At 39.0% G+C, this 25,646-nt stretch overlaps 1 protein-coding gene across 2 annotated transcripts; it reads left to right on the forward strand.

Moving 5' to 3' along the window:
* Positions 1-11,697: 11,697 nt before the first annotated feature.
* LOC145138427 (protein NRT1/ PTR FAMILY 5.14-like) lies at positions 11,698-24,328 on the forward strand. Of its 2 annotated transcripts, XM_079072519.1 has the most exons (5): positions 11,698-11,972; positions 12,072-12,289; positions 21,045-21,481; positions 23,080-23,134; positions 23,291-24,328. In XM_079072519.1, exons 1-5 carry the CDS (start codon positions 11,843-11,845, stop codon positions 23,303-23,305), a joined length of 855 nt encoding a protein of 284 aa, XP_078928645.1. In that variant the 5' UTR covers positions 11,698-11,842; the 3' UTR covers positions 23,306-24,328. The 2 variants fall into 2 exon arrangements, with proteins under 2 accessions (XP_078928645.1, XP_078928644.1); XM_079072518.1 differs by lacking the exon at positions 23,080-23,134.
* Positions 24,329-25,646: the final 1,318 nt, after the last annotated feature.

Below are 25,646 nucleotides of genomic sequence, written 5' to 3' on the forward strand. Positions count from 1 at the left end.
GTCGTAGATTACGTTAAACCGAGAGCGTGCATAAAAAGAACGTCTAAATCTGACTTCGTATGAGGAAGTTATGATTTTTCTAAGTTTCAGCTTAGCAGTATGCAGCCCAAAGTTCGAATATGAGATCGAGCAGTATTTAGCCAAAACTTTCTAAACGAGAATCGAAGATCTCGTTGATAGTAGTCCAACGGAAGAAAGACAGATGAAAACGGACGTCAGAGGAAGAAGTTATGAATTTCTAACGGAGTTTTCCTGTCCCGGCCTACTAAAAATAAATAATAAAAATAAATTGAAAGTTAGCCGACGGAGTCTAAACGAAAGTTGTAGAGTATAGTCTCACCTACGCGTGGATATAAAGAATGTCGAAAACGGAGTTCGTATGCGAAAGTTACGTAATTTTAAAATTTGATTAATCGGATTACCCCCAGCGCAATGGAGTACGCCCAGCGTACCCATATGCATGAACCGGCATGGACCACGTCGACCTGACCCAACACTTGAGTACCCGTATACGTAAGCCATGATGACTCCGGTCTATTCCGAAGCGTACGCCCAACGTACTTGGATTTACGCCCAACGTAAATCGAAGTTCCAGCCCCTATATAAAGAAGTCGAGGGCAGCCGAGTTCCTTTGCCCCAATTCTTCTTTCTCTCTCATTTTTGCCTCGTTTTGCGTGCAAGAAATACCCCGAAGCCCCGGTATCATTCCCGAGACCCAAACCAAGTCCCGAAGCCCGAAGATCCCAAGAAGTAAAGTTTTCCGAGCCGAAGCTCTGTCCGCGAGAAGCCCGGTGTGTGAAGATCTTCTAGATCTACCGAAGAATACTACTTCTACAAGCCGTAGTGCTGTCCGATCATCTTCTGATCAAGTGAGTGTATATTCCCTTTCTTCTAACACATAGATATGAAGTATCTACTTTAGAATACATGTTACGAGTGAGTACATAGTTCTTTTCGTATACCCGATATTAATACAGGTATCGATTGAAAGTACTAGGTATATGTGTTATATGTATGTATTGTTGTTATCTTCTAAACTCATAGATATGATTTATTCTCTATGAAATACATGTTATGTGTATGTGTCTCATATGTTATTTGGAATGTGTATTGAATGAACATGCTATATAGGTTTTAAACTATGTATAAAAATGTATATATTTTATCTACTGATATGTTGGGTAGAACATGGGTAGATAGTTGTCGCGTGATGAAATAATATGATGAGAGGCCTCGTTGTTGTTGTTGTTCTAGTCATCTAGTGGAGTATGGCTGACGACCACGGACTCTTTCTAGACTGTCCTGTGGAACGCTGGTAGGTTCATAACCTGTAGGTGTTGTGAACGATGTGTTCACCGGTGTACTCTATCCCCCTCACGGTTGCCTTTAGAACATCTATTGTTGAGGAAACCCCTTTGCAGTAATGTCCGTCCCGATGAAAATCCTAGATTAGGTCCCTTGAGATAGATGTTGTTTTAGGGACGTAAAGTGAGGATAACGGGAATGGGTAATCGGGTTATTGTTGGTTGGTGAAATTAAATATAATTATTTATTGTGGGATGAAAACCCTATATGCTCACCAGGCTCCCAAGCCTGACCCACTTAGTTTATTTGTATTACAGGTAGTGGCGCGAGGGCATAAGATGGATGAATCATCAAGTTATTTTGTTTATAAGCTTGTAGTTGTATATAACTGTTGTATGGCTTGTAATATGTCGTTTATGCTTTTTGGTCTGTATCGGAACATGACATCCCGAGTTTTGAATATACAATGAAAATACATTTCTTTATGAAATGCTTTGGTAAATAATATTTTATCATATTTTGTTTTTGGGAACAAATTCCGCAACTCTTTTAAATCAATGGATTTACTCTGAAATTATTTTAAAAGCATAAATGAAACCGGTCTTTTCTGGCCGTGATTTTGGGGATGTGACAGTTGGTATCAGAGCATTAGTTTAAGCGAACTTGGAATTTGTAGGATTTCTAGACTTAAACTTAGAATGCTAAGTGAGGATTGTGAGTTGTGTGTCTGTTATATTTTAGACACAAGCACTAGTTTATTTTAAGAAAGTTGCCTAAAATGGTTTTATGTGATAAATGTTATATGGTTGCCATATATGAAATTATTTGTTCGGATCTACGGTTTGTTGCCAACCGGATCTGAAGGCTTATGTGTTTAGGATTCTAAGCGTATGACTACGGTATTAGAACTAGCATGTAATTGTTTGGAGTAATAAGGATGATTTGAATATCTATCGTGAATGAGGATCTAATTTCACCTTATTCGGTGTATAGATCAACAATGGTGAGAACAAGAAGTGGAGTTGGAAATGCTGACGAAAACAAGAATCAAATACCTGTGATAGAGCAAGTAGTGGTTGCAGCAGCAGCACCTGAGCCAATGACTATGGTTGGAATGCAATTGATGATTCAAACAATGTTGGATCGTCAGATGGAAGAAACCCGACGTCTGCTCCGGCAGAATCGTGGAGAACTCTCAATTCCGATTGAAGAGCCCGAAGTGAATGGAGGGCAGTCGGAGGGAGAAAACTTCAGTGGGATTATTGGTCAAGCCGACCTACCGATAGTTCGACAGATTAACCAGGATGGAGGGAATAATGTTCGTGGATGCAAGTACAAGGACTTCATGGCATCCAAACCACCATGTCTATCCGGAAACCCGACGCCAGTGGAAGTGATTAACTGGATCTCCGAAATGGAGACAATGTTTGAAAGTTGCAAGTGTAGCAACAGACAGAAGACCGCTCTTGCGATCACTCTGTTAAAATATGGGGTGTTAAGCTGGTGGAAGTTACTAGCTGACTCGATGCCCAAGGGAGAAGCTAGCAAGATGTCTTGGGAAGACTTTGTGGAATAGTTAAAATTGCAGTATTGCTCAGAGCAGGACCTTCTGGAAATCAATAATGAGTTTCAGAATTTAAAGAAAGGAAAGATGAGTGTTACTGAATATGCTGCAAGTTTCACTGAGAAGATGAAGCTTATCCCATACCTAGTTCCAACCGAACTAGCAAAGGTCAACAAGTTTGCTCGCGGATTACCAGCGGACTTTGGTCCAATGGTTAAGCAAGCAACGACTTTGAAAGCCGCCATCTGGGCTGCTAAGAATGTTGAGACCCAGATCAGGGAGAAGGGTCTGGAGAGGTCAGAGGTTGGAGAAAAGAGGAAGTTCGATGGACCCTCGGGGTCCAGTAAGAAAAGTAAATTCTCGAAATCTGGTTCGAGAGGAAGTGGAGGAAGAGTCGAGGCTAAATGGTGCGACAAGTGCAAGAAGAAGCATTATGGGAAATGTGACGGGTCACATGCTTCAAATGTGGAAAGCCAGGGCATTATGCCAACGAATGCACCCTCCCCAAGAAAGTTTGTTATGGTTGTGGTGAGGAGGGGCACATCTCGAGAGATTGTCCAAAGAAGAAGGACGCAGCAAAACCCAACATTCCACCAAAGCCGAAGGCGAGAGCCTTCCAAATGACACTGGAAGCTGCAAAAGACGAAGCTGATGTCGCTTCAGGTACCTTTCTCGTAAACGAATTGCCTGCCCAAATTTTGTTTGATTCTGGAGCCAATTACTCCTTTATTTCGCATGAATTTGGTAGAAAACTAGCTTTGCCTGTTGATAGACTAGATAATGCTTTATTAGTCGAAGTTGCTAGTGGCAAGTTTGTACCTGTTAGCCATCTTATGAAAAACATCTTCATTGATTTAAATGAGAATAAATTTCGCGAGGAATTATTGCCTATCGAGCTGAATGGTTTCGACATCGTGCTTGGAATGGATTGGCTTAGCGCCAATGATGCCGAGATATTGTGCAGAAAGAAGATAGTGAAAGTAAACCCGCCAGGGAAAGAGTCATTTATGGTGTACGGGGACAAACGCAGAGTGAATTCTGGAATCATTTCACTGCTGAAAGCCAGAAAGTGTTTGGCCAAGGGATGTACATCATATCTAGCATTCGTGATCGATGCGAAGAAGGAAACGAATGAGGTGCAGAGCATTCCTGTGGTGTGTGATTATCCGAAAGTATTTCCCGAGGATCTTCCTGGATTACCGCCTGATAGACAAGTGGAGTTCAGAATAGACTTGCTACCCGGAACGACGCCAATTGCAAAAGCACATTATCGATTAGCACCAACAGAGATGAAGGAGCTGATGATGCAACTTCAGGAGTTATTGGACAAAGGTTTCATTAGACCTAGTTCATCACCCTGGGGAGCTCCGGTGCTATTCGTAAAGAAGAAAGACGGGAGTATGAGAATGTGCATCGATTACAGAGAGCTGAACAAGGCAACAATAAAGAATAAATATCCGTTGCCAAGGATTGATGACCTATTCGATCAGCTGCAAGGCTCAAGTTATTTTTCAAAGATCGATCTGAGGTCAAGATATCATCAGCTGAAGGTAAAAGAGCAGGATATAGAGAAGACTGCATTCAGAACAAGATATGGACACTACGAGTTTTTGGTTTTGTCGTTTGGACTAACCAATGCTCCAGCAGCATTCATGGATTTAATGAACATAGTTTGTAATCCGTTCCTTGATAAATCTGTGATAGTGTTTATAGATGACATTCTGATTTATTCGAAGAGCCAAGCAGAGCATGGCAGACACTTGCGAGAAGTATTGGAAGTCTTGAAGAAGGAGAAGCTGTATGCAAAGTTCTCCAAATGTGATTTTTGGATTCGAGAAGTCCAATTCTTGGGTCACGTGGTTAACCAAGAAGGCGTAATGGTTGATCCAGCGAAGATCGAAACTGTGATGAAGTGGGAACAACCGAAAAGTCGCACGGAGATTCGAATCTTTTTGGGATTAGCTGGATATTACCGAATGTTTATCCAAGGCTTTTCTTCGATCGCTAGTCCATTAACAGCTTTGACCCACAAAGGAGCTACTTATGCTTGGAGTGATAAGCACAAAGAAGCATTCGAGAAGCTAAAGAAGAAGTTATGCGAGACACCGATTTTATCTCTACCCGAAGGAGTTGAAGACTTCGCTGTCTATAGCGATGCATCTGGGGTTGGTTTGGGTTGTGTTTTGACCCAAAGAGATAAGGTGATCGCGTATGCATCTCGACAGTTGAAGGAGCATGAAAAGAACTACCCGACTCATGACTTGGAGTTGGCGGCGGTAGTTTTCGCTCTGAAGATATGGAGACATTATCTATATGGCACGAAGTGCAAACTGTTCACTGATCATAAGAGTCTTCAATATCTCTTTAGTCAGAAGGAATTGAACATGAGGCGTCGACGCTGGCTAGAGTTGCTTAAGGACTATGACTGTGAGATATTTTACCACCCTGGTAAAGCAAATGTTGTCGCTGATGCTCTCAGTCGGAAAGTCAATCTTGAAAGAAAAAGGCCAAGAGCGTTGAGAATAGAAGTTGTCTCAACTATTGTGGAAAGTATAAAGAAAGCTCAGGAAGAAGCTTCTGAGAAGAGTGACCGGAAGGAAGAACGTTTGGGTAAAACGTTAGTGTTCGGTACAAACAGTCATGGACTGAAGGTATTTCAAGATCGGATTTGGGTACCTAAGACAGGAGGAGTAAGAGATCTTATGATGGAAGAAGCTCACAAGACAATGTACTCGATTCATCCCGGTAGCACAAAAATGTATAGGGATCTGAAACCCTATTACTGGTGGCCGATGATGAAGCTTGATATTGTGAAGTATGTGGCAGAGTGTGTGACATGTGCAAGAGTCAAGGCACAACATTAGAAACCATACGGGAGTTTAGAACCTTTACCTGTACCCATGGGTAATTGGGAAGACATTACTATGGATTTTGTCACTAAACTGCCCAAGACAAAGAATGGTCACGATATGATTTGGGTGGTCATTGATCGATTCACTAAGAGTACGCATTTCATAGCAGCCAATGAGAAATGGTCTATGGATAAGCTTGCAAATTCTTACGTAAAGGAAATTATGAGGCTTCACGGTGTTCCGTTAACGATTGTGTCGGATCGTGACAGCCGTTTTACCTCAAGGTTTTGGAAAAATCTACAAGAGGAGTTGGGTACCAAGTTGTGTTTAAGTACAGCTTACCATCCACAGACTGATGGTCAGAGCGAACGAACTATACAAACACTTGAAGATATGTTGAGAGCATGTACCCTGGAATTCCAAGGTAACTGGGATGAACATTTACCTTTGGTAGAATTTTCCTACAATAATAGTTTCCACTCGAGCATAAAGATGGCACCTTATCAAGCTTTGTACGGACAAAAGTGTCGTATGCCATCTTGTTGGCTTGAGGCTGGGGAAAAGTAGTTTATGGGACCGGAGATAGTCCATCAGACTGCGGAAAAGTTGAAGATAATTAGGGAGCGAATGTTAGCAGCTCAGGATCGTCAGAAGAGCTATGCTGACAAGAAAAGAAGACCGATGACTTTTGAAGTTGGAGATTTGGTTTTACTTAAAGTCTCGCCGTGGAAGGGACTTATAAGATTTGGTAAAAGGGGAAAGTTAAGTCCAAGGTTTATTGGACCGTTTAAAGTTCTTCAGAGGATTGGGAACCAAACTTACAAGCTAGACCTACCAGAAGAACTGAATGGTATTCATAATACTTTTCATGTGTGTTATTTGAGGAAGTTCACGGGAGAAGTTCCCGACATAATTCCACTTTCGGAATTAAGAGTTGATGAAAAGAAGAGGTTAATTGAAGAACCAGAGGCAATCGTTGACCGAAAGACTAAGAAGTTGTGACGCAAGATGGTCGAGTTAGTGCTTGTCCGATGGAAACATACGAATGGGCCAAATCTCACCTGGGAGACGGAGAGTGACATGATGAATCGCTATCCGCATTTGTTTATTGATGTGTGATTCCAGGGACGGAATCATCCTAAGGTGGAAAAAATTGTAACACCCGTGTTTCCGGGCTTGCCATTAATAGCAATGTAATAGTCTAGGTTAACCTTTGTAACCCATTTTGGAATAATAAGAATGTATTATTTGAATATTATGTGTTTTATGCTTAATTGCTTAATTGTGTGGCTTAAATGAATTAAGAATAACAAAATAAGCATGAAAATGAAATGTTAGATATGACCTATATCGATACATGAAGACGTAGTGGGAGTGACGAGGTTTCCGAATATATAAAGAATGTCGAAATCCGAGTTATAACGAAGAAGTTATGACATGTCGAAGTTTCGCGACAGAACCGGTATCACGCTGCGTGACGTAAATAGTGAAATCTCGATAGAGCGATATTTAGCCTTAGTGATCTAAACAAAAGTCGTAGATTACGTTAAACCGAGAGCGTTCATAAAAAGAACGTCTAAATCTGACTTCGTATGAGGAAGTTATGATTTTTCTAAGTTTCAGCTTAGCAGTATGCAGCCCAAAGTTCGAATATGAGATCGAGCAGTATTTAGCCAAAACTTTCTAAACGAGAATCGAAGATCTCATCGATAGTAGTCCAACGGAAGAAAGACAGACGAAAACGGACGTCAGAGGAAGAAGTTATGAATTTCTAACGGAGTTTTCCTGTCCCGACATACTAAAAATAAATAATAAAAATAAAGTCAAATTTAGCCGACGGAGTCTAAACGAAAGTTGTAGAGTATAGTCTCACCTACGCGTGGATATAAAGAACGTCGAAAACGGAGCTCGTATGCGAAAGTTACGCAATTTTAAAGTTTGATTAATCGGATTACGCCCAGCGTAATGGAGTACAACCAGCGTACCCATATGCATGAACCGACATGGACCACGTCGACCTGACCCAACACTCGAGTACCCGTATACGTAAGCCATGACGACTCCGGTCTGATCCGAAGCGTACGCCCAACGTACTTGGATTTACGCCCAACGTAAATCGAAGTTCTAGCCCCTATATAAAGAAGTCGAGGGCAGCCGAGTTCCTTTGCCCCAATTCTTCTTTCTCTCTCATTTTTGCCTCGTTTTGCGTGCAAGAAATACCCCGAGGCCCCGGTATCATTCCCGAGACCCGAAGCAAGTCCCGAAGCCCGAAGATCCCGAGAAGTAAAGTTTTCCGAGCCGAAGCTCTGTCCGCGAGAAGCCCGGTGTGTGAAGATCTTCTAGATCTACCGAAGAATACTACTTCTACAAGCCGTAGTGTTGTCCGATCATCTTCTGATCAAGTGAGTGTATATTCCCTTTCTTCTAACACATAGATATGAAGTATCTACTTTAGAATACGTGTTACGAGTGAGTACATAGTTCTTTTCGTATACCCGACATTAATACAGGTATCGATTGAAAGTACTAGGTATATATGTTATATGTGTGTATTGTTGTAATCTTATAAACTCATAGATATGATTTATTCTCTATGAAATACGTGTTATGTGTATGTGTCTCATCTGTTATTTGGAATGTGTATTGAATGAACATGCTATACAGGTTTTAAACTATGTATGAAAATGTATATATTTTATCTACTGATATGTTGGGTAGAACATGGGTAGATAGTTGTCGTGTGATGAAATAATTTGATGAGAGGCCTCGTTGTTGTTGTTGTTGTTCTAGTCATCTAGCGGAGTATGGATGACGACCACGGACTCTTTCTAGACTGTCCTGTGGAACGCTGACAGGTTCATAACCTGTAGGTGTTGTGAACGATGTGTTCATCGGTGTACTCTATCCCCCTCATGGTTGCCTTTAGGACATCTATTGTTGAGGAAACCCCTTTGCAGTAATATCCGTCCCGATGAAAAATCCTAGATTAGGTCCCTTGAGATAGATGTTGTTTTAGGGACGTAAAGTGAGGATAACGGGAATGGGTAATCGGGTTATTGTTGGTTGGTGAAATTAAATATAATTATTTATTGTGGGATGAAAACCTATATGCTCACCAGGCTCCCAAGCCTGACCCACTCAATTTAGTTGTATTACAGGTAGTGGCGCGAGGGCATAAGATGGATGAATCATCAAGTTATTTTGTTTATAAGCCTGTAGTTGTATATAACTGTTGTATGGCTTGTAATATGTCGTTTATGCTTTTTGGTCTGTATCGGAACATGACATCCCGAGTTTTGAATATACAATGAAAATACATTTCTTTATGAAATGCTTTGGTAAATATTATTTTATCATATTTTGTTTTTGGGAACAAATTCCGCAACTCTTTTAAATCAATGGATTTACTCTGAAATTATTTTAAAAGCATAAATGAAACCGGTCTTTTCTGGCCGTGATTTTGGGGGTGTCACAAATTATGTGATTTTAAACGAAAATTTTATTGAAAATTTACCACGTTACATGCCCTAAACGATCAATGAAGTATAGTTGGAATAGCATTCTCCCTCGATGCGAACCTGATAACTTGGGCATCACATACGCATCATTGTGTTGTTTTGTCTTCTTGTGGGGTTAAGTTCGTTGTGGCTACAACAACAGTGGATCCGAGTGAGAGAACAAGCAAAGAAATTAGCCCTGTAGTACTGCAGGTAGACAACAAGTCGACTCTAAGTTCGATGAAGAACCTGATCTTTCATGGGCAGGGAAAGCATACTAACACGTGGTTCAACTTCATACGTGAGTGTGTTGAAAGAGGAGATCTAGAGATTATAATGAAGCAGGTTACTCGACAACAACGAATATATATCCTAATCAAATCGTTGGGTAATGTCAAATTTGAAGAAGTGAGAAAATGTTTGGGCTGAATGACATAACTGATTCATATTAGGGGGAAAATGTTGGAATAATCCTAATGCACCCCAACATGTGGCACTAGTTTTGTATTTTTCTTCTTTGACATAGTCAAGGCATAGTTTCAGTTTTCTTTGGTGTGTGTAGTTTAGTTCCTTATTTTCCTGCTTCGTTTCCATTTAAGCAGAGTACATGTTAAGTTTTCTTTTTGAGTTAACCTGTTTGATATTGCTCCTTGAATAAACAGAGAATATTGCCCTAGAATTATTACCAACTTGTTCTCCTCCTTTCCTTCTGCAGAAACAGCACAATAAGAAGTTGTTCATACAGACCTACAGTTTTGTACTTTAGCTAATATGCACAAGTCCAATATTACATGTTAGATTTTAGGTCTAAGAATATCTATTTGTACTTGGATAATTTCTAGGATCGTGATTGCAACCACTTTCCAAAATCTGTGATTTGGACCCTTATGCATGGGGTATCACGAAATCTAATTTGGGATAATTAAGAGAGACAATTTAAAAGTCAGGCCGCTTCTAAACCCGATTTTGGAACACTTATCATCCTTATATAGAAGTAAGAAAACAGTTGGAATGTTAACTTCGCTTTTGGCGCCAAAATGGAGTGGTTATACAACATAACTAACTTATGACATCATGTTATACCTGCTTTTGGCTAGAAATGCATGGTTGGACTCTTACATATTATAAAAACTCGTTCTGGTTTTCAGGCGCTACCCCTTGACCCCGTTCGCTGATCAGTCAGCCGAACCACCGCCAAGTGCTCTACCCGTTAGACACCACAAGGGGCAGCCCCGCCAGGGGCGCTACCCCTTGGAACCCTGTATCCAGGGGCGCTGCCCTCGGACTCTCGTATTCCCGAGTTTACATTTATCACTCCGTGAGGTCCCCACGACTCCACTCTCGATGAGTAAAAAAAATTCACCCCATCTCAATATATTAATAATAACTACACTAAAATACGCTAATAACACTAAAATCACCAACATTACACACGTTTCAATTTTTTTACCATCTAACTTTCATTATTATACAACTACCAAAAGGGGAGAGCCCTTGCCTTTGAATCGCACTTCGAGACCGATCGCCATAATTGTGCTTCTGGTATCCTTACAAATTCGATGGTCAAGTGGCAATTTATACGCCACTTGATTGTCAAAATTGCTTCTGCTATAATTCCCCTTTACATAACAAACAAATATAACATTTAGATGAAACAGTGAATTGATCAAAATTGTGTTCATACCTTTGAACAATTAGCTAGGCTCAGTTTTGGTGATGAGGACGAGATGTTAAGAGTGTTGCAGCAGTGCTTTTATTTCTTTGAGGCCCACCATAAGCATAGTTAAGAGTGTTGCATTTAAACAGAAAAGTGTTGATCATTCCAGAAGACATAAAGATAAGATCAATGGTCAAAAAAAAAAGGAAGGGATAAGGAATGCGAGGACATAAGCAAAACAGCATAAAAGTTGCTCCAAAAAGATGATTATGTTCATTTCATTTGAACTCCATTTTTATTCCACTGGTCCAAGGTTTCATAAAGATGATTAAGGGCATTTCATGTGGCTGCAACTTTATTTTGATGAGGATAGTTTTGGTTGTTAGTGGGGGATATAATTGCTGATTACATTATATTGGCATTCACCTATCCCAATAAGGTTTCGCAATTGCTTTAGGAAAGAACATTTGCGAAATTTCTGTAAACATATAATCGTGGCAAAGGGATTTATCTCGTAACTTCTTTCTTTGCAAGTACAAATTAAATATATATAAATGTTTATAGAATAAATCTGGGGTTTACCCTTCTTTTAAAAGACAAAGCCTCATTTAGGCTTATGTTAGGATTTTTGTTAACCAAGTTTCAGAAAGATTAACTACTTATATTACTGCTGCTAAGAGAATCTAAATTACTGTTATTATATGTTACAACATCACTGTTATTAGAAACTTTAAAAATATATTTACAATGGACTTCAATTTAAGGTTAAGTATGGTTATATATCATTGGTAGACAAGGACAAGATGTAACGACTTGGGATTTAAAGTCGACTATGACTGGGGTCATAAACTGTGATATCTAAAAACCATTGTCTACAGAATTACATGTTGCATGCCATTACAAATCTAAGTACTAAAGAAAGGCCACTTAAGTAGGAAAGACGCAAGCTAGTTGATGATAATAATCAATGGACATCGGGGTGCCATTCATTGTTTCCTATACTCTGCTGGGCTTCTTGGTCCTTTCAATATTTGTCCTGGCGTTCTGCTTGAAAGACTACTATTTTATATATGACCATCGTCTCCTTTTTGTGATTGGTAACCTCAATTCTAAATCCAGTTAGTGTTATATAATCATGTCTTTTGTATTTGTTCCTGCATTCAAGATCTACTAAATTTTATATGATGTTCATGCAGGTTTGGTTTTTAGTCGTTCCTTAACATACCATGCGGTTACAAACGTAATTATGTGGTATGTTACGTACAATATGGATGGTGGTTTTGTGAGATCTGCGGTTTTATCAAATATCCAAGACTCTTTATCATCACTTTTCGTGATATTCATGGCTCACTCAGCTGATTCATTTGTTGGAAGATTCCGAACACTAGTATTTTCAAACACTGCATATATCTGCGTAAGTGCAGCTAATTCATTTGTTAAATAATTGGACACTACTAGAAAAGAGACCCATTACCTACAGCAGATTCCTACCTTTGATTTTAAAATCTTTACTCTGATAACCGGAAACAGCTCCATAGGAATATACCTCGTGGGTAAGTGGTTGGGACACCTATTCGCTTCTCCAGCTTCTAATGTTCTTAGTATAGTATCATTAATTAATGAACTGATGTGTTGTGGCTCCAAGAGGAGATCGATAAGAATTTGTTTATGCTTAGATGACGAGCCATTCAATGATAGTTAATTAACCCATTTCACACCAAATTAATTATGCTTCTCATGAATTGCGTAGTCATTTCACTTTTTCATCCTAATTACTTGGTGGTAAAAATAACCATAAACCCTCTTCTTTATGCAATATTATGCAATGCATTTTTTTTAAAAAAAGCAAACACACTCCTATCATACTTGTACACTACTTTGTCTCAAGTAACTAAACTTGAATCTTCAACATGCTGAGAGACAAGTTGGGCTACAACGGGTCCTTTCGTATGTAATTCAATTATCTAGATCATATATACGGTCAAGTTTAAAGATAGCTTAACAACTTTTTTATTAGGGAAATTTTGAAAATTTTATTATATTCCCAACCATTGATCTAAAAAACCACTCCTTTTTTTTTTAGAAAAAATCCCTTTTATTTCCAAAGATTTTAGAAAAACATTTTTATATTTTAAAAATATTATAAAGCATCACTTTTTAAGAAAAAACTTGTTTTTTAGAATAAAACGTAATTTGCGAGAATTGAATAGATTTTGTTAACCACTAATGATAAGAATTGGTTGGTTTAGAGTGTTGGGTATGGGTCGCATTACAAGTTGTTATGGTTGAATTGGCACACGATAACGGTGTTATAATACAATGAACATCACCCGAAATGATGTTATGGTATAATGTGGTAACAACATGTTTTAATGGGAGAACAATCAATCACCATTCTCTTCTTCTACACTCTTTCTCTCTCTACTAGGGATGCAAACATGGGCGGATATTAGCGGAGACTATAATCTCCATCCCCGTATCCGAACTTCGACACTACACTCATCCCCGCCTCTACCCTGGTTAATACCCGATGGGTTCGAATGAAAAAATCTCCAACAGTTATAGGTAACCTGGTGGATACCCGTTTGGTTCAACTTTTTGTAAACAAAATAAGAAGTTTAGTTCTGATTTTATTTCAAAATCCAACATTCTTTTGGGCCAAAAAAATAAAATACCTGAACAGTGAGTGTTACAATTCTCCCCCACTTGAATCAGACTTCGTCCTCGAAGTCCATCGATACAAACAATTATGGATAAGCTCTGTCGTCTAAAGGACTACCTTGGTCTTTCCCATTGCCCTGTGACCGACCTCCCCCTAACAAACTGGGGTACGATACTTCCTCTCATAAAGAAGCTCAAATTGGGGCGCACCAATACTAGAGTGATAGTTGTTGTTGTTGGAGAACTTAGCTAGGGCAAGGTAGGAGTCCCAACTCCCACCGAAATCTATAACATAGGCTCTCAACATGTCCTCGAGCGTCAGGATGGTTCGCTCGCTCTAGTCGCCAGTCTACGAATGATAAGCAGTGCTAAAGTGCAATCTCATACCCAGTTCCTCGTGGAACCTCTGCGAGAATTGAGAAGTGAACCGAACATCTCGTTCAGATACAAAGGAAAATGGAACACCATGTCGAGTGACAATCTCGCGTATATACACATCAACTAATTTCTCGGCCGAGGAACTCTTCCGAATAGCCAAGAAATGGTCACTCTTGGTCAGGTGATCCACAATAACCCATATTGCATCAAATCTCTTAGTAGTCCTGGGTAATTTGGTGATAAAATCTATGGTGATATGTTCCCATTTCCACATGGGAACCTCCAAAGGCTAAAGATTTCCATGCGGCCTCTGGTGCCCGACCTTCACCATCCGATAGGTCAAGCACCTCTCAACATACCAATCTATCTCCCCTTTCATGCACAACCACCTGTAACTAAGTCTCAAATCTCGATACATCTTTGTGGCTCCATGGTGTATCAAAAATCTGGACTTATGTGCATCCTCCATCACAGTTTTCCTGACCCCGCCAAAATCTGGTATCCAAACCCGACCACACCGAGTCAACAATCCTCGGCTATCGGTAGAAAACCGGTCATTCTCACCCCTGATTCTCTTCTGCTTCCAATTTTCCTTCTTGACTCCCTTGGCATGAGCCTCCCTGATCAAATCCAGAAACGGAGAATCAATAAAAATCCTCATATATATAAGACCCCAGCCGATATGCTAGCCGACTTGCGACTCATAGCATCAACAACCACATTCGTTTTCCCCGAGTGATACTGATGGGTTTTGAGCACTACAACATTCCTATGGTGCACATGCAACCCTAATGCTCTGGATCTAGGTTTTTCTCAAGTTATATATGCAAATAATAATCCAAAGCATAAACCCTAAAACTAGCATGCTATTTTCGAAAATCATAGCATAAACAAAGTTAGAAGAATACATTTTCCTTGTAGCTAGTAGATCTTGACCTTCAAGAGCTTAGTGCCTCAATTGTTGCACCTCTAATGAGTCACAAATACCAACTAGCAATGGAGGAATATGAAAGAGAGGTAATAGGCTGCTAAATTCGGCTAAGGTTTCTTCTTAGAAGCATATGCCGATTTTAGGAGTCCAGGTGGTTCCTTTTATAGTTGAGGCTACTAGGGTTTTCAACTTGGAAACCCTAATTACCTTTCTTATGCCCTAAGCAACATATGGACTCCCTTATGGTAAGCCTTGGACGAAATTTTTATGGACTCCCATAAAGTTTTCGTCCACCCTATACCAATAGGGTCCATTAGCCCAAACTACAACTATTACTGATTTACATAATCAGTCAGGGGTTAATTTAATCAGTCTATTTTGATCACTAAATTAATTCTTGATCAATACTAATTAAATAATATGATTTCTCAATTAATATATTATTCTTATAATATATTAATAAATCACAATTAACCTCTTTCTCTATTATTCATCCTATCAAATTGCTATGGTGAAGGCAACCCAAAAGGACCATGCTACTATCGGGTCAAGTACATACCAATTATAGTTATGGGCTTAGACACCTAATCCAACAGATACAAAATCTTGCAGTCATAATCCTTGACCATGTCAAGCCATTTACGTTGTCTCATATTCAGATTGGGTTGATCCATGAGTTAGCTCAGACTCTTGTGATCCGTGTAGATGGTATATCAGACCCTATATAGATACACCCGCCAAATTTTGAGGGCAAACACCATTGCCCCTAATTCCAAATCATGCGTCGGATACCGAACCTCATGCAACTTCAGCTTCCTAAAACCATACGTAATAACTCCCCCTCTCTACATGAGTATTGCCCCTAAACCAATGATAGATGCATCACAATATACAAAAATAAATCATCCACGCCTTCCGGATGGTTTCATGCCCTTCCTCGTCAGACGAGTGAGAGTTACAACAATCTTGGAGAAATCTTGAATGAATCTCTGATAATAGTCTGCTAAAACCAGAAAACTCCTGGTCTCTGAATAGGACTTTGGGACCTCCCACTACACAACTGCTTCAATTTTGGCCATGTCGGCCAGAATCTTGTTCTAGTTAACAAGGTGTCCCTAAAACTAGACCTCCTGTGACCAGAACTCACACTTAGAGAACTTTGCATAAAGCCTCTCCCTCCTCAAAACTCCCAAAAACTCTCGAAGGTGCTCCTCATGCTTCTCCATGGTCTTAGAATATACCAGGATATAATCGATAAAAGCAATGACCGAAGGATCGAGCATCGGCCTGCATACCCGATACATCAAATCCATAAATGTCGTTAGTTCATCGGTACGCCCAAAATTCATCACCATGAACTCGTAATCCACGTCCTCCTCTTTGACTCTATGATGATACCTTGACCTCAAATCTATCTTCGAGAACAAAGATGCACCCTACAGCTGATCGAAGAGGTCATAAATCTGTGGAAGAGGGTAACGGTTCTTCACCATCAACTTGTTGAACTCCCTATAATCAATGCACATCCGGTGTGAACCATCCTTCTTCTTAACAACCAAAATCAACGCTCCCCAAGGCGAACTACCTAGTCTGATAAACTGCTTGCCCAACACTCTTGAAGACGAGAGGACAACTCTTGGATCTATGGTGGTGCTAATTAGTACGGTGCCTTAGCAATCGACGTTGTACAAGGGATCAGACCGATCCTGAACTCCATTCGCCTCGCAGGAGGCACAATAGGTAATTCTTCCAGAAATACATCTGGAAACTCTCTGACTACAGGCGCATTCGAAACCAAAACCCCCTTCTATACCAAGTGTCAACCACATACTTGAGATAACCCAAACACTAATGTTGTAGATATTGTCGAGCCCTGGTAGCAGAACAACAAGTTGGTCCAACCTTGGTACCCCTCACCATAAATAGTCAGTTCTCCACCACTTAGTGTTCGAACCACCATCCGCTGCCCATCACAATCTATTATGGCATCAAACCTGCTCAACCAGTCCATCCCCACTATCATGCATACATCCCCCATATGGAAAGGGATCAAATTGATCGGGTAAGACACCCCAAAAATCTCCAAGGTACAGTCCCGAAAAACGATCGATGCAGAAACCCCATGCTCGTTGGCATTAGAAACTCTCAACGGGCACTCCAACTCTCTAAGAGACATATCAAAACTCCTACTAAATGAATGATACACAAAGGACCGACTCACACCTGAGTCAAAAATCACAAGTGCAGGCAAGGAGTTCACTAAGAAAGTACCTAGCAGAAATACAATTATAAGCATAAAATCAAATAATTTGATAGAATAATAAATGAGAACATACCAATAACGACTTCAGGCGCCACCCTGGCATCCTCTGTTGTGATTTGAAAAGAACAGCCCCTGGCCGTCGAGGCCTCAGTTCTCCCGTGTCGTCCACATCTATAATCGTCAAAGTAGCCAGTGCTTATGCCTGCACCGGCCCAGCTGCAAGCAAAGGACATTGGGCCTTCAAATGGCTCACTTAATCAAAATGGAAACAAATCATGTAGCTCGGTACTGGGGCCTACTAACGACAATCCCTCCTAAAATTCCCCTCCTTGCCACATTTGTGGCACCCAGAAGCTGATCGACAAACACCCTCATGGGCCTTCCGACATTTTCCACAAGTACGGCCCCTCTGACCTCCAAGTCATGAAACAACGGGATTGAACAACTTTGTTGTAGGCTATGGCTGAACTAGAGCCTGCCTATCCTCCCTCGTTTGGGTCTCAATATCAATTTACCGTCTCCGTGCGACATCTTAAATCTCGGAGAGGGTGTTGTAACACTAGGTATACACAAACTGCCAAATCTCAGCCTTGAGCATGCTCAAGTACCATGTCATCTGGGCCTGCTTCGAGGCAGAATACTCAGGACAGAAAAAGTCCCTCTTAGTAAACATCTTGGTGATCTCATTCAACGACTCTATCATCTCCCTCAATGCCAGATACTACTGAGCCAACCTCTCCCACTCCACCTGGGATACGTACTTCGTGTAAAACATCTCCAAGAATTGTTCCTAAGTAACAACGGTCCTCTGCTCAGGAGAATAAGAAATGGTTACCAGGTTCCATCAGTCCTTTACACCCATTCGAAAAAGGTTCAGGGCGCACCTAACATTCCAGTCCTCCTGACAGGCACGGATGAAGAAACAGCCCTCCACCCCGGAAATCCATCTCATGGCCACAATCGGGTCCTTGACCCCATTGAACCTTTCTACTGAACCCCCGTAGTAACAACAGTTGCGGTAGCTACAACAACAACAACCTCGGACACAGTGGCATACCACTTATTGAACAACTAAATCATCACAGTCTTAATAATAGACCTAAAAACCTCTAGGATAGCACCCTGAACTGCCGCAACTACCTCAGTGGCGATCAACTCGTGAATGTCATCATCCGTCAAACTTGGCCTCTCTGGGCCACCAGCTCCTGATCCAGAACCTCTCATGTACACCATACTGAAAATTAACCAAAATATATCATAAACGCCATAATTCATGTTATTACAACTATTACAGAAAACTAAACCCTCGTGGTTTGTGACTTCCTTGCTACGCGTACGTATCCTTTGCTTCCAGTAGTACGGGCCCATACTACCTTCCACACCTACCCGTAATAGTCTTAATGGATTGTCACAGACCACCCTAATATAAAACCCCACGACTAGGATACACATACATCCTATACTCATTGTCTCAAGAGTGGCCAATCACCCTTCAAGCTGTTCTGCTACCATTACACTCACTCATGAAACTTCCACGAACCCTACAACATCTCCAAAACATATCACTGAAGGATGTGTACGATCATGCCTTCGTGTTGCCATTTTCCTCTGAAGTACATGAAACCATAACAGTCAAACTGTAATACAAAAATTAGTGAGTTTCCTAAAAGTACCACAGACAACCAAACAGATAACAGCATGTATATATGAGCCTTCAACTTGACTGGAGTGCCTCACAGGGCCTACAACCTATCTGGACCGCTCTCTGGGCCTTTGGCCTGACTGAACCGCCTCATAGGCCTTCAGTCTATCCGGACTGCCCTGGGTATCTTGGTCTTCAACACAAAGCAAGACCGCCTCAACCCAACAAACCATAACATGTTGACATATACAATAACAATCAATGACCACCAAATACAAGTAATCATACGGATCTACCAGTCTAACACATATCTAGTGGACATAGGTAATCATATAGATCTACTAGTCTATCATATAACCAGCATAACATCATCCAATATACTATGATACATAATCCAGTGGGTCAGCATTAGTGCCTTCGACCCACAAGTATAGTGAGGAAAACTCACCTCAGAGTATGAAAGATAGTTGAAATAAATGTTGCTCCAAATACTAAATCTACACGTTACCTATACAACGAACATGGACATAATCTAAAACTACTGCTCAAATTACCCAAAATGCCCCTAAGTCAAACATGGTCAAATCCTTGGTAAAAGTCAAAGTAAAAAAGTCAAAGGGTTAATACAGTTTGAGTACGCCCTGCATACTCAGTCACTACGCTCGGCATAGCGAGGCCCTTCCTAGTTACGAGGTTCCAACCTAGTATGTGCAACGTACCACCAGGTACGCCCAATGTACTAGTGTTGAACCCAAAACTTTATGTTAAATCCTTAATGCAGAAAGCCAACTGATCAAACTTTAGATCTAGGAAAAATGGGACGTCTTAATGGACAAAGTCTCTAACTTTATCCATTTGCATGCATACAGGAGGGTATAAATTCAAACCCTAGGTCCAAAAGTCATCCAAGGCTCCAAAACTCATGCATGGCTTAATTAGAGTGACCAAGCTCTCATTTTTATGACTCCATAAGCTCAATACTACATAAAACTACACTTCAAGGACCTGGAGTAGCTCATACTCCACTAGACGAAGACTATGGGACCAAAAATGTACACAAAACCTAGACTAGCAAGATCTTAGCAAATAAATCATCAAGTTTGAAGCTTTGTACCTTCTGAAGATGTTTGAGGGTGAGATACTTCTGGATCTAAGCTGCCTTGAACTTCCAAGCTAGTCTACCACCTTCTTCATCCATCACAAGCACGAGAATACACACTTTCAAGTTCAAAAACACACACCAAAGGAGTGAGGATTGCAAGGGACGTTTTTGGGAGATGGAGGTCGGTGGGTGAAAGGTCTCAAATCCCTCACGTACGTTTAAATGAGTTAAGCCAAGCGTAACTCTTGCTTACGCTCGACGTAAGGACCAAATGCTAACATTTTAAACTTTTGGGCCGAAAAAATAAAATACCTGAACAATGAGTGCTAAAATAAAAATTAAAAATAATAAAATAATAAAATAATAAAAAAAACAAAAAAAAAAAGTCGTAACATTGACAATATTTAAAAACAAGAGGGAGGAACTTACCAAGTTGCCATCATCCAGAGGATGGGAGAATCTCAAATACATAAGTATAATTCTTTCTTGGATGAGTAGACCACTGAAGAAACAAACAACAACGCTTCCTTTCACAAGTATATATTTTGAAAGTTTTGGAACCAAAAGAGAAGATCTGGGAGGGAGATGAAAAAAAGTAGAATAAATTTTTAGGGGAAAATGAAAAATTAAATAGTGTTGTTCTTGGGTGTTTAATGGTGTGGTTTTCAACTAACGCACCAATAAATGTGTTTTTAATGGCTTATACTATGGTTATACAGAAAATGCACCAATAAATGTTTTACTAATGCGGTTTTTGATTACACCACACCAAAAAAAACCCTCATTGCACCATTAAATGCTTTCTCTACTAGTAAATAACCCCACAAACCTTTGCTAAATCTAGCTTATATACTTCTAACATATCCATATTAGAGCTAACATATTCACATGGAGAGTTGATCATTGTTTGCTTCGAACTCAGTCAAACTTTGATTATAGGTAATGGACATAAGCTTTGTTTTGATGTTATCATTGAGCTATCTTAATTTTCAGTCTTAACCCTAATTAAAATTCTAATTTTGCAATAAGTATCTATGAAAACTGTTCACAAAAGAGTTGGTTTTCCCTTTACAACAAGTAGTTTGTCATTGTTAAGTTTGTTCCTACGTAGTTTCTTTAGTGTAATCTAAATCTTGTTAGTGGTTCCATGAAATTTATGGTATATTTTTAACATATATGTCTATTATGACAGGGTGTATTGATTTTATGGATATTCAATCCTTATGATGTGACATGGCTTATTGTCGTGGCGTTGGTTCTCCAGGCTCTTGGAAAATCAGGAGACGCTATTTTAAAACATGTACTTATTGATTTGGTAGATGGAATTGACACGTCAGCAGATCGAACTAAAAAACGTTCTCTTACACGTGGAGCAATCTGGTGGCGCATAGCACATGTATTTGGTGCGATTGCTTCAATACTATGGGTTGCCCCCGATGCTTTTGGGGGCGTTCAACCAACCTGGAGAACTACATTCTTGATTTGTCTTATTTCCATGATAGCAGCCTTGATTATTTTTTGTACAGGACATAAAGTGTATCATCAACGTGAGTTAACTCAAAGACCCGTTGAAATATTCTTCAGAGTGTTTCGTGCCAAAGTACAAAAGCTACTCAATTCAAACTCAAGGTAATATCTTAAGTTGTTTATCCTCTCATCTTTAATTTTCACTACCAGAAAAAGGTGGGAGTTCCTAGGAAATTTCTCGAAAATAGACCTACCTAGGGATTTCATTTTCTCGGAAAACCCTTCTAAGAAAACATTTCCCAGAAATTTTCTAAAGAATTTTCCAAATATTTTTGAGAAAAGATTTCCAAGGAAATATCTTTCCTATGCGTTTTCCAAGGAAAAATTGTTCCTAAAGGAATGAAACGCCTTTCCTCTGGGTTGATTTTGGAGGGAATCTCTACATGACAAGTTTTTTTGTGACATTTTGTTTTGGTCACATGTTTGTAACAATTTTTTTTAGGTTTTCGTAGGTATTTCTTAAAAAATTTGTAAAAAAACCAAAAATTACACGAAAATATCCAGATTTTTACTACTCAAAATGCAGAAAAAAAATCTAATACAAAATAATTACCCTGATGACATAATATATTAAGCAAAACCGAACTCGGAAACCGAAAAACCGAAAAAAAAACCAACAAAACTGAAACCAAAATGTCGAAATGGAAAGAGAAACCGATAGTTTGGGTATGAGTTTTTTTTTATTTAAAAAAAAAAAGAAATAACGTGTTCGGTTTCAGTTTTAATATATGTAAAAACCGATAAAAACCAACCAAACCAAAGTTTATAAAAATATATGTATTTTTCTTATATATATATATATATATATATATATATATATATATGTGTGTGTGTGTGTGTGTGTGTGTGTGTGTGTGTGTGTGTGTGTGTGCGCGCGCGCGTGCGTGCGCGTGTGTGTATTACGTGTTAGATGATCACCAATAGGCTTTCGGTGTAGCAGTAAGGAGAATGATCTTCTCATTTGAGAGGTCATGGGTTCAGTCTCAATTGAGACATATGTGGTAATTAAGAGTATATTAGTTTGCTGTTTATAAAAAATATATTAGATAACCAAAAAATAGGGTTAGTTTGGTGGTAATGGTGCTTGACATTCAAAAACGAGGTTGGGTGTTCGAGATGTCTCGCTGTCTTTGTGTTCATTTTTAATTTCAAGCCAAACTCTTGATCCGACATCATTGGAAAGATAGAAAATTTGCTATACTCTTCCTCTTTATATGCATTTGCTATCGATTATACTCGTCCCACATATATGGTTGTAAACGAACATGCATGGGGGTTTGTTCATGTCCCACATATATGGTTGTAAACGAACAAATGAACAAACATGAATAGATAAACGAATGAGTTTTTTTATTAATGTTTGTTTGTTTAACATGAATGGGGGTTTATTCATATTGGTTTGTTTAAGTTAGTCGAACAACTGAACAAACATGAATAGATAAACGAACAAATTTTTTTACTAATGTTTGTTTGTTTAACAAATTATATTGTTCATGTTCGTTCCTTTATGTTCATGAACATGTTAAACTAACATAAACAAACAAAATTAAAGATATGAACATAAATGAAAATTGAGACATCATATTGTTCCATTTTTAATTGATACTTTCTCGTAATTATTGGCATACCACTATCAATAATGCATATAGTAATCACCTCCTAACGCAGCATTTTTAAGTAATTATTTATACCATGTGTAGGAAATGTATTGCTCCCTTAACGGTTTTGAAGGTTCAAGCCCTTTTGTGGACAAAGGTGGGTTAGAGGGTGTATGTGCCGTTAAAATAAATAAATAAAAAGTAATTTCAAAGCCTATTTGAGACATCCAACGAAAGTTATTTCATGGGTCTGTTCACATTGTCAATAAATTTCTTACATGCAAAAGAATCTAAATTCCACATTTTGATGTAGATGTTCCATGAATAGTTCAGTGCAAGAAAGACTTCCAGAAACTAGAAGGCAAGAAAATGAAGGGATTGCACTGGATAGATCTCCACCGCATTTAGATACAAATGGGAAAAAATACAGAGGAAATAGTTCTTACAAAGAGGATATAAAGGTGGTACGAAGCCTCTTAAGGATGTTTCCCATGTGGGGAGCGTTAATCGTGGTCTCCTTAGTATCAGCAGCCGGGAGTACTTTCTATATTGAACAATTCAGCAATCTTAAAGGTAATGAGGAAATTCCCGCCCAGATGTTTGATGTGATTCAAGATATTTCAGGCTTCGCTATCCTAATTATGTATAGTTGGACTCCTTTCTCCAAAAATGAGAAGTTTAAAATTGGTGTTGGAATGTTTTGTTCTGTCATATCTTGCGTTTGTGCATGGAGATTAGAGGTTTCCAGGTTGAAAGCAGTCATTGAGCAGGGTGATGATGATGATGACACGTCCATTAGTTTTCTTTGGTTAGTTCCTCAATTCAGCATCCTTGGATGCATGGAATGGCTTGCTGAGGAAGGGTCGTTAACCTTTTTTAAGTCACAAATAGAAGAACCCATCAAGAGTTACCGTGAGGAGTATATGGAAGTTGTGATGTCCCTTACACTTTTCTCATTTAAATACTCAAAACCCAAGGGTGGTTTGGATACGATGTCAACAATGGTACTCGTCTGGACAAGTATTATCGACTTTTGGTGTATCTATGCTCGGTAAACTTCATAGTCTACTATTGCATTGCGAAATGTTTCTACAAAGAGACTGAACAGGAACGCCACTCTGTTCATGGTAACTTGCAACTAAGTGAAAGCGCTGATCATGCTACTACTGGGAACAGTTATAGAAGGAAACGTTTTCTTGTTTTGTTATCACGTCAAGTTTCTTTTGTGTTTGATACTCTATTTTGATCCATGTTATTCATTGTAGTATTTTCAGGTAAAAAAAAAAAACTATTATTATGTACTTACTAGTCGTCACAAATGGAGCTGATGCAATTCCAGGAAGAAGCGTAAGTATGCGTTAAATGATAGATAAACATTTTTATTCAATGTTAAGTAAATAATAAACGCTTGTATATAGCTTATTAAACATTAAACATTTCTATTCAAATAGATTACTTTTTATATAACTAAGATTAAGGTATATATTCCTACTTTCGGGAGAGTTCTTATTAAGCTATTCTTACTTTAGCTAAAAGCTCTTAATTAAATGGTGATTAGTTCAATATCACCACGTTGCCTAATTTAATAAAGAATGGATCAGAATTTCCTCCAACTTATATATTACTACTAGAAAAAAGGATTTAAATCAAAGAGAAACTACGACGTACATAAGTGTCCGTCATAAACAGCTGTCATAATTTATGATTTATGACAAACATAATTAACCGTCGTAAACGTATATCATTTAGTTAAAAAAAACTTCATGATTTACAAAAATGTATCTCATTGATTAGTTTATAAATTGAAATTAAAAGTCGGACATGCTTAAAAATGCAAAAAGGCAATAGATGTAGTCTAAGGGCATCCACAATGCCTTAAACAATTTAGAGTTTAATGGCTTGACACATCATCATTTTACTTACTATACAACTCTACATTAATTTTCATACAATGCATTGAACTCAATAATGTTCAATGGAATATATATATATATATATATATATATATATATATATATATATATATATATATATATATATCCCTATGGTTTACGGTAATTTGCACGTTTGGTCCCTAACTTATTATTTTAACTCGGAAGGTCCCTACTGTTTGTTTTTGTTACACGTTTGGTCCCTGTCTTACCTAAAAAGACTATTTTGCCCTTGATTTTTTAATTTATTTAAATAAACACACCCCTAACCCACCCCCCCCCCCCCATCACCTTACCTTACCTTCCCTACCATTTTTTCCTATTTAAATTATAGTATTTTTAGGTAAGACAATGACCAAACGCGTAACAAAAACAAACAATAGGGACCAAACGCGTAACAAAAACAAACAATAGAGACCAAACACGTAACAAAAACAAATAGTAAGGACCATCCGAGTTAAAAAAATAAGTTAGGGACCCAACGCGCAAATTACCCCAAACCATAGGGACCATTCGTGTAATTTACTCAAATATAGTTATGTTCCAATGAGAACATTTTTCCCGTGAAAACATTTGAGAACATTTTTTAGCCTATGAGTTCAAATAACACCTGTGTTTTTTATTCAAATACAAATTACCCACCTAACTTCCTCCACCATATTATGTCATTCTCTCTCCTCTCATACGGACCTAAATTGACAGTCCGGACCACCACCGGAAACCGTCGGGAACCACCAG

Source organism: Lactuca virosa, chromosome 9, assembly GCF_052849685.1.
Source record: "Lactuca virosa cultivar CGN04683 chromosome 9, Lactuca_virosa_CGN04683_v6, whole genome shotgun sequence".
Lineage (NCBI taxonomy): Eukaryota > Viridiplantae > Streptophyta > Magnoliopsida > Asterales > Asteraceae > Lactuca > Lactuca virosa.

What these genes read in the sequence shown, in the direction of transcription:
- LOC145138427 (XM_079072518.1), top strand. Translation starts at nt 11,843, where the DNA reads ATGGACATCGGGGTGCCATTCATTGTTTCCTATACTCTGCTGGGCTTC. An exon ending in CAAACACTGCATATATCTGC is followed by an intron (nt 12,290 to 21,044) that starts GTAAGTGCAGCT and finishes CTATTATGACAG; the next exon opens with GGTGTATTGATTTTATGGAT. An exon ending in CTACTCAATTCAAACTCAAG is followed by an intron (nt 21,482 to 23,290) that starts GTAATATCTTAA and finishes ATTTTGATGTAG; the next exon opens with ATGTTCCATGAATAGTTCAG.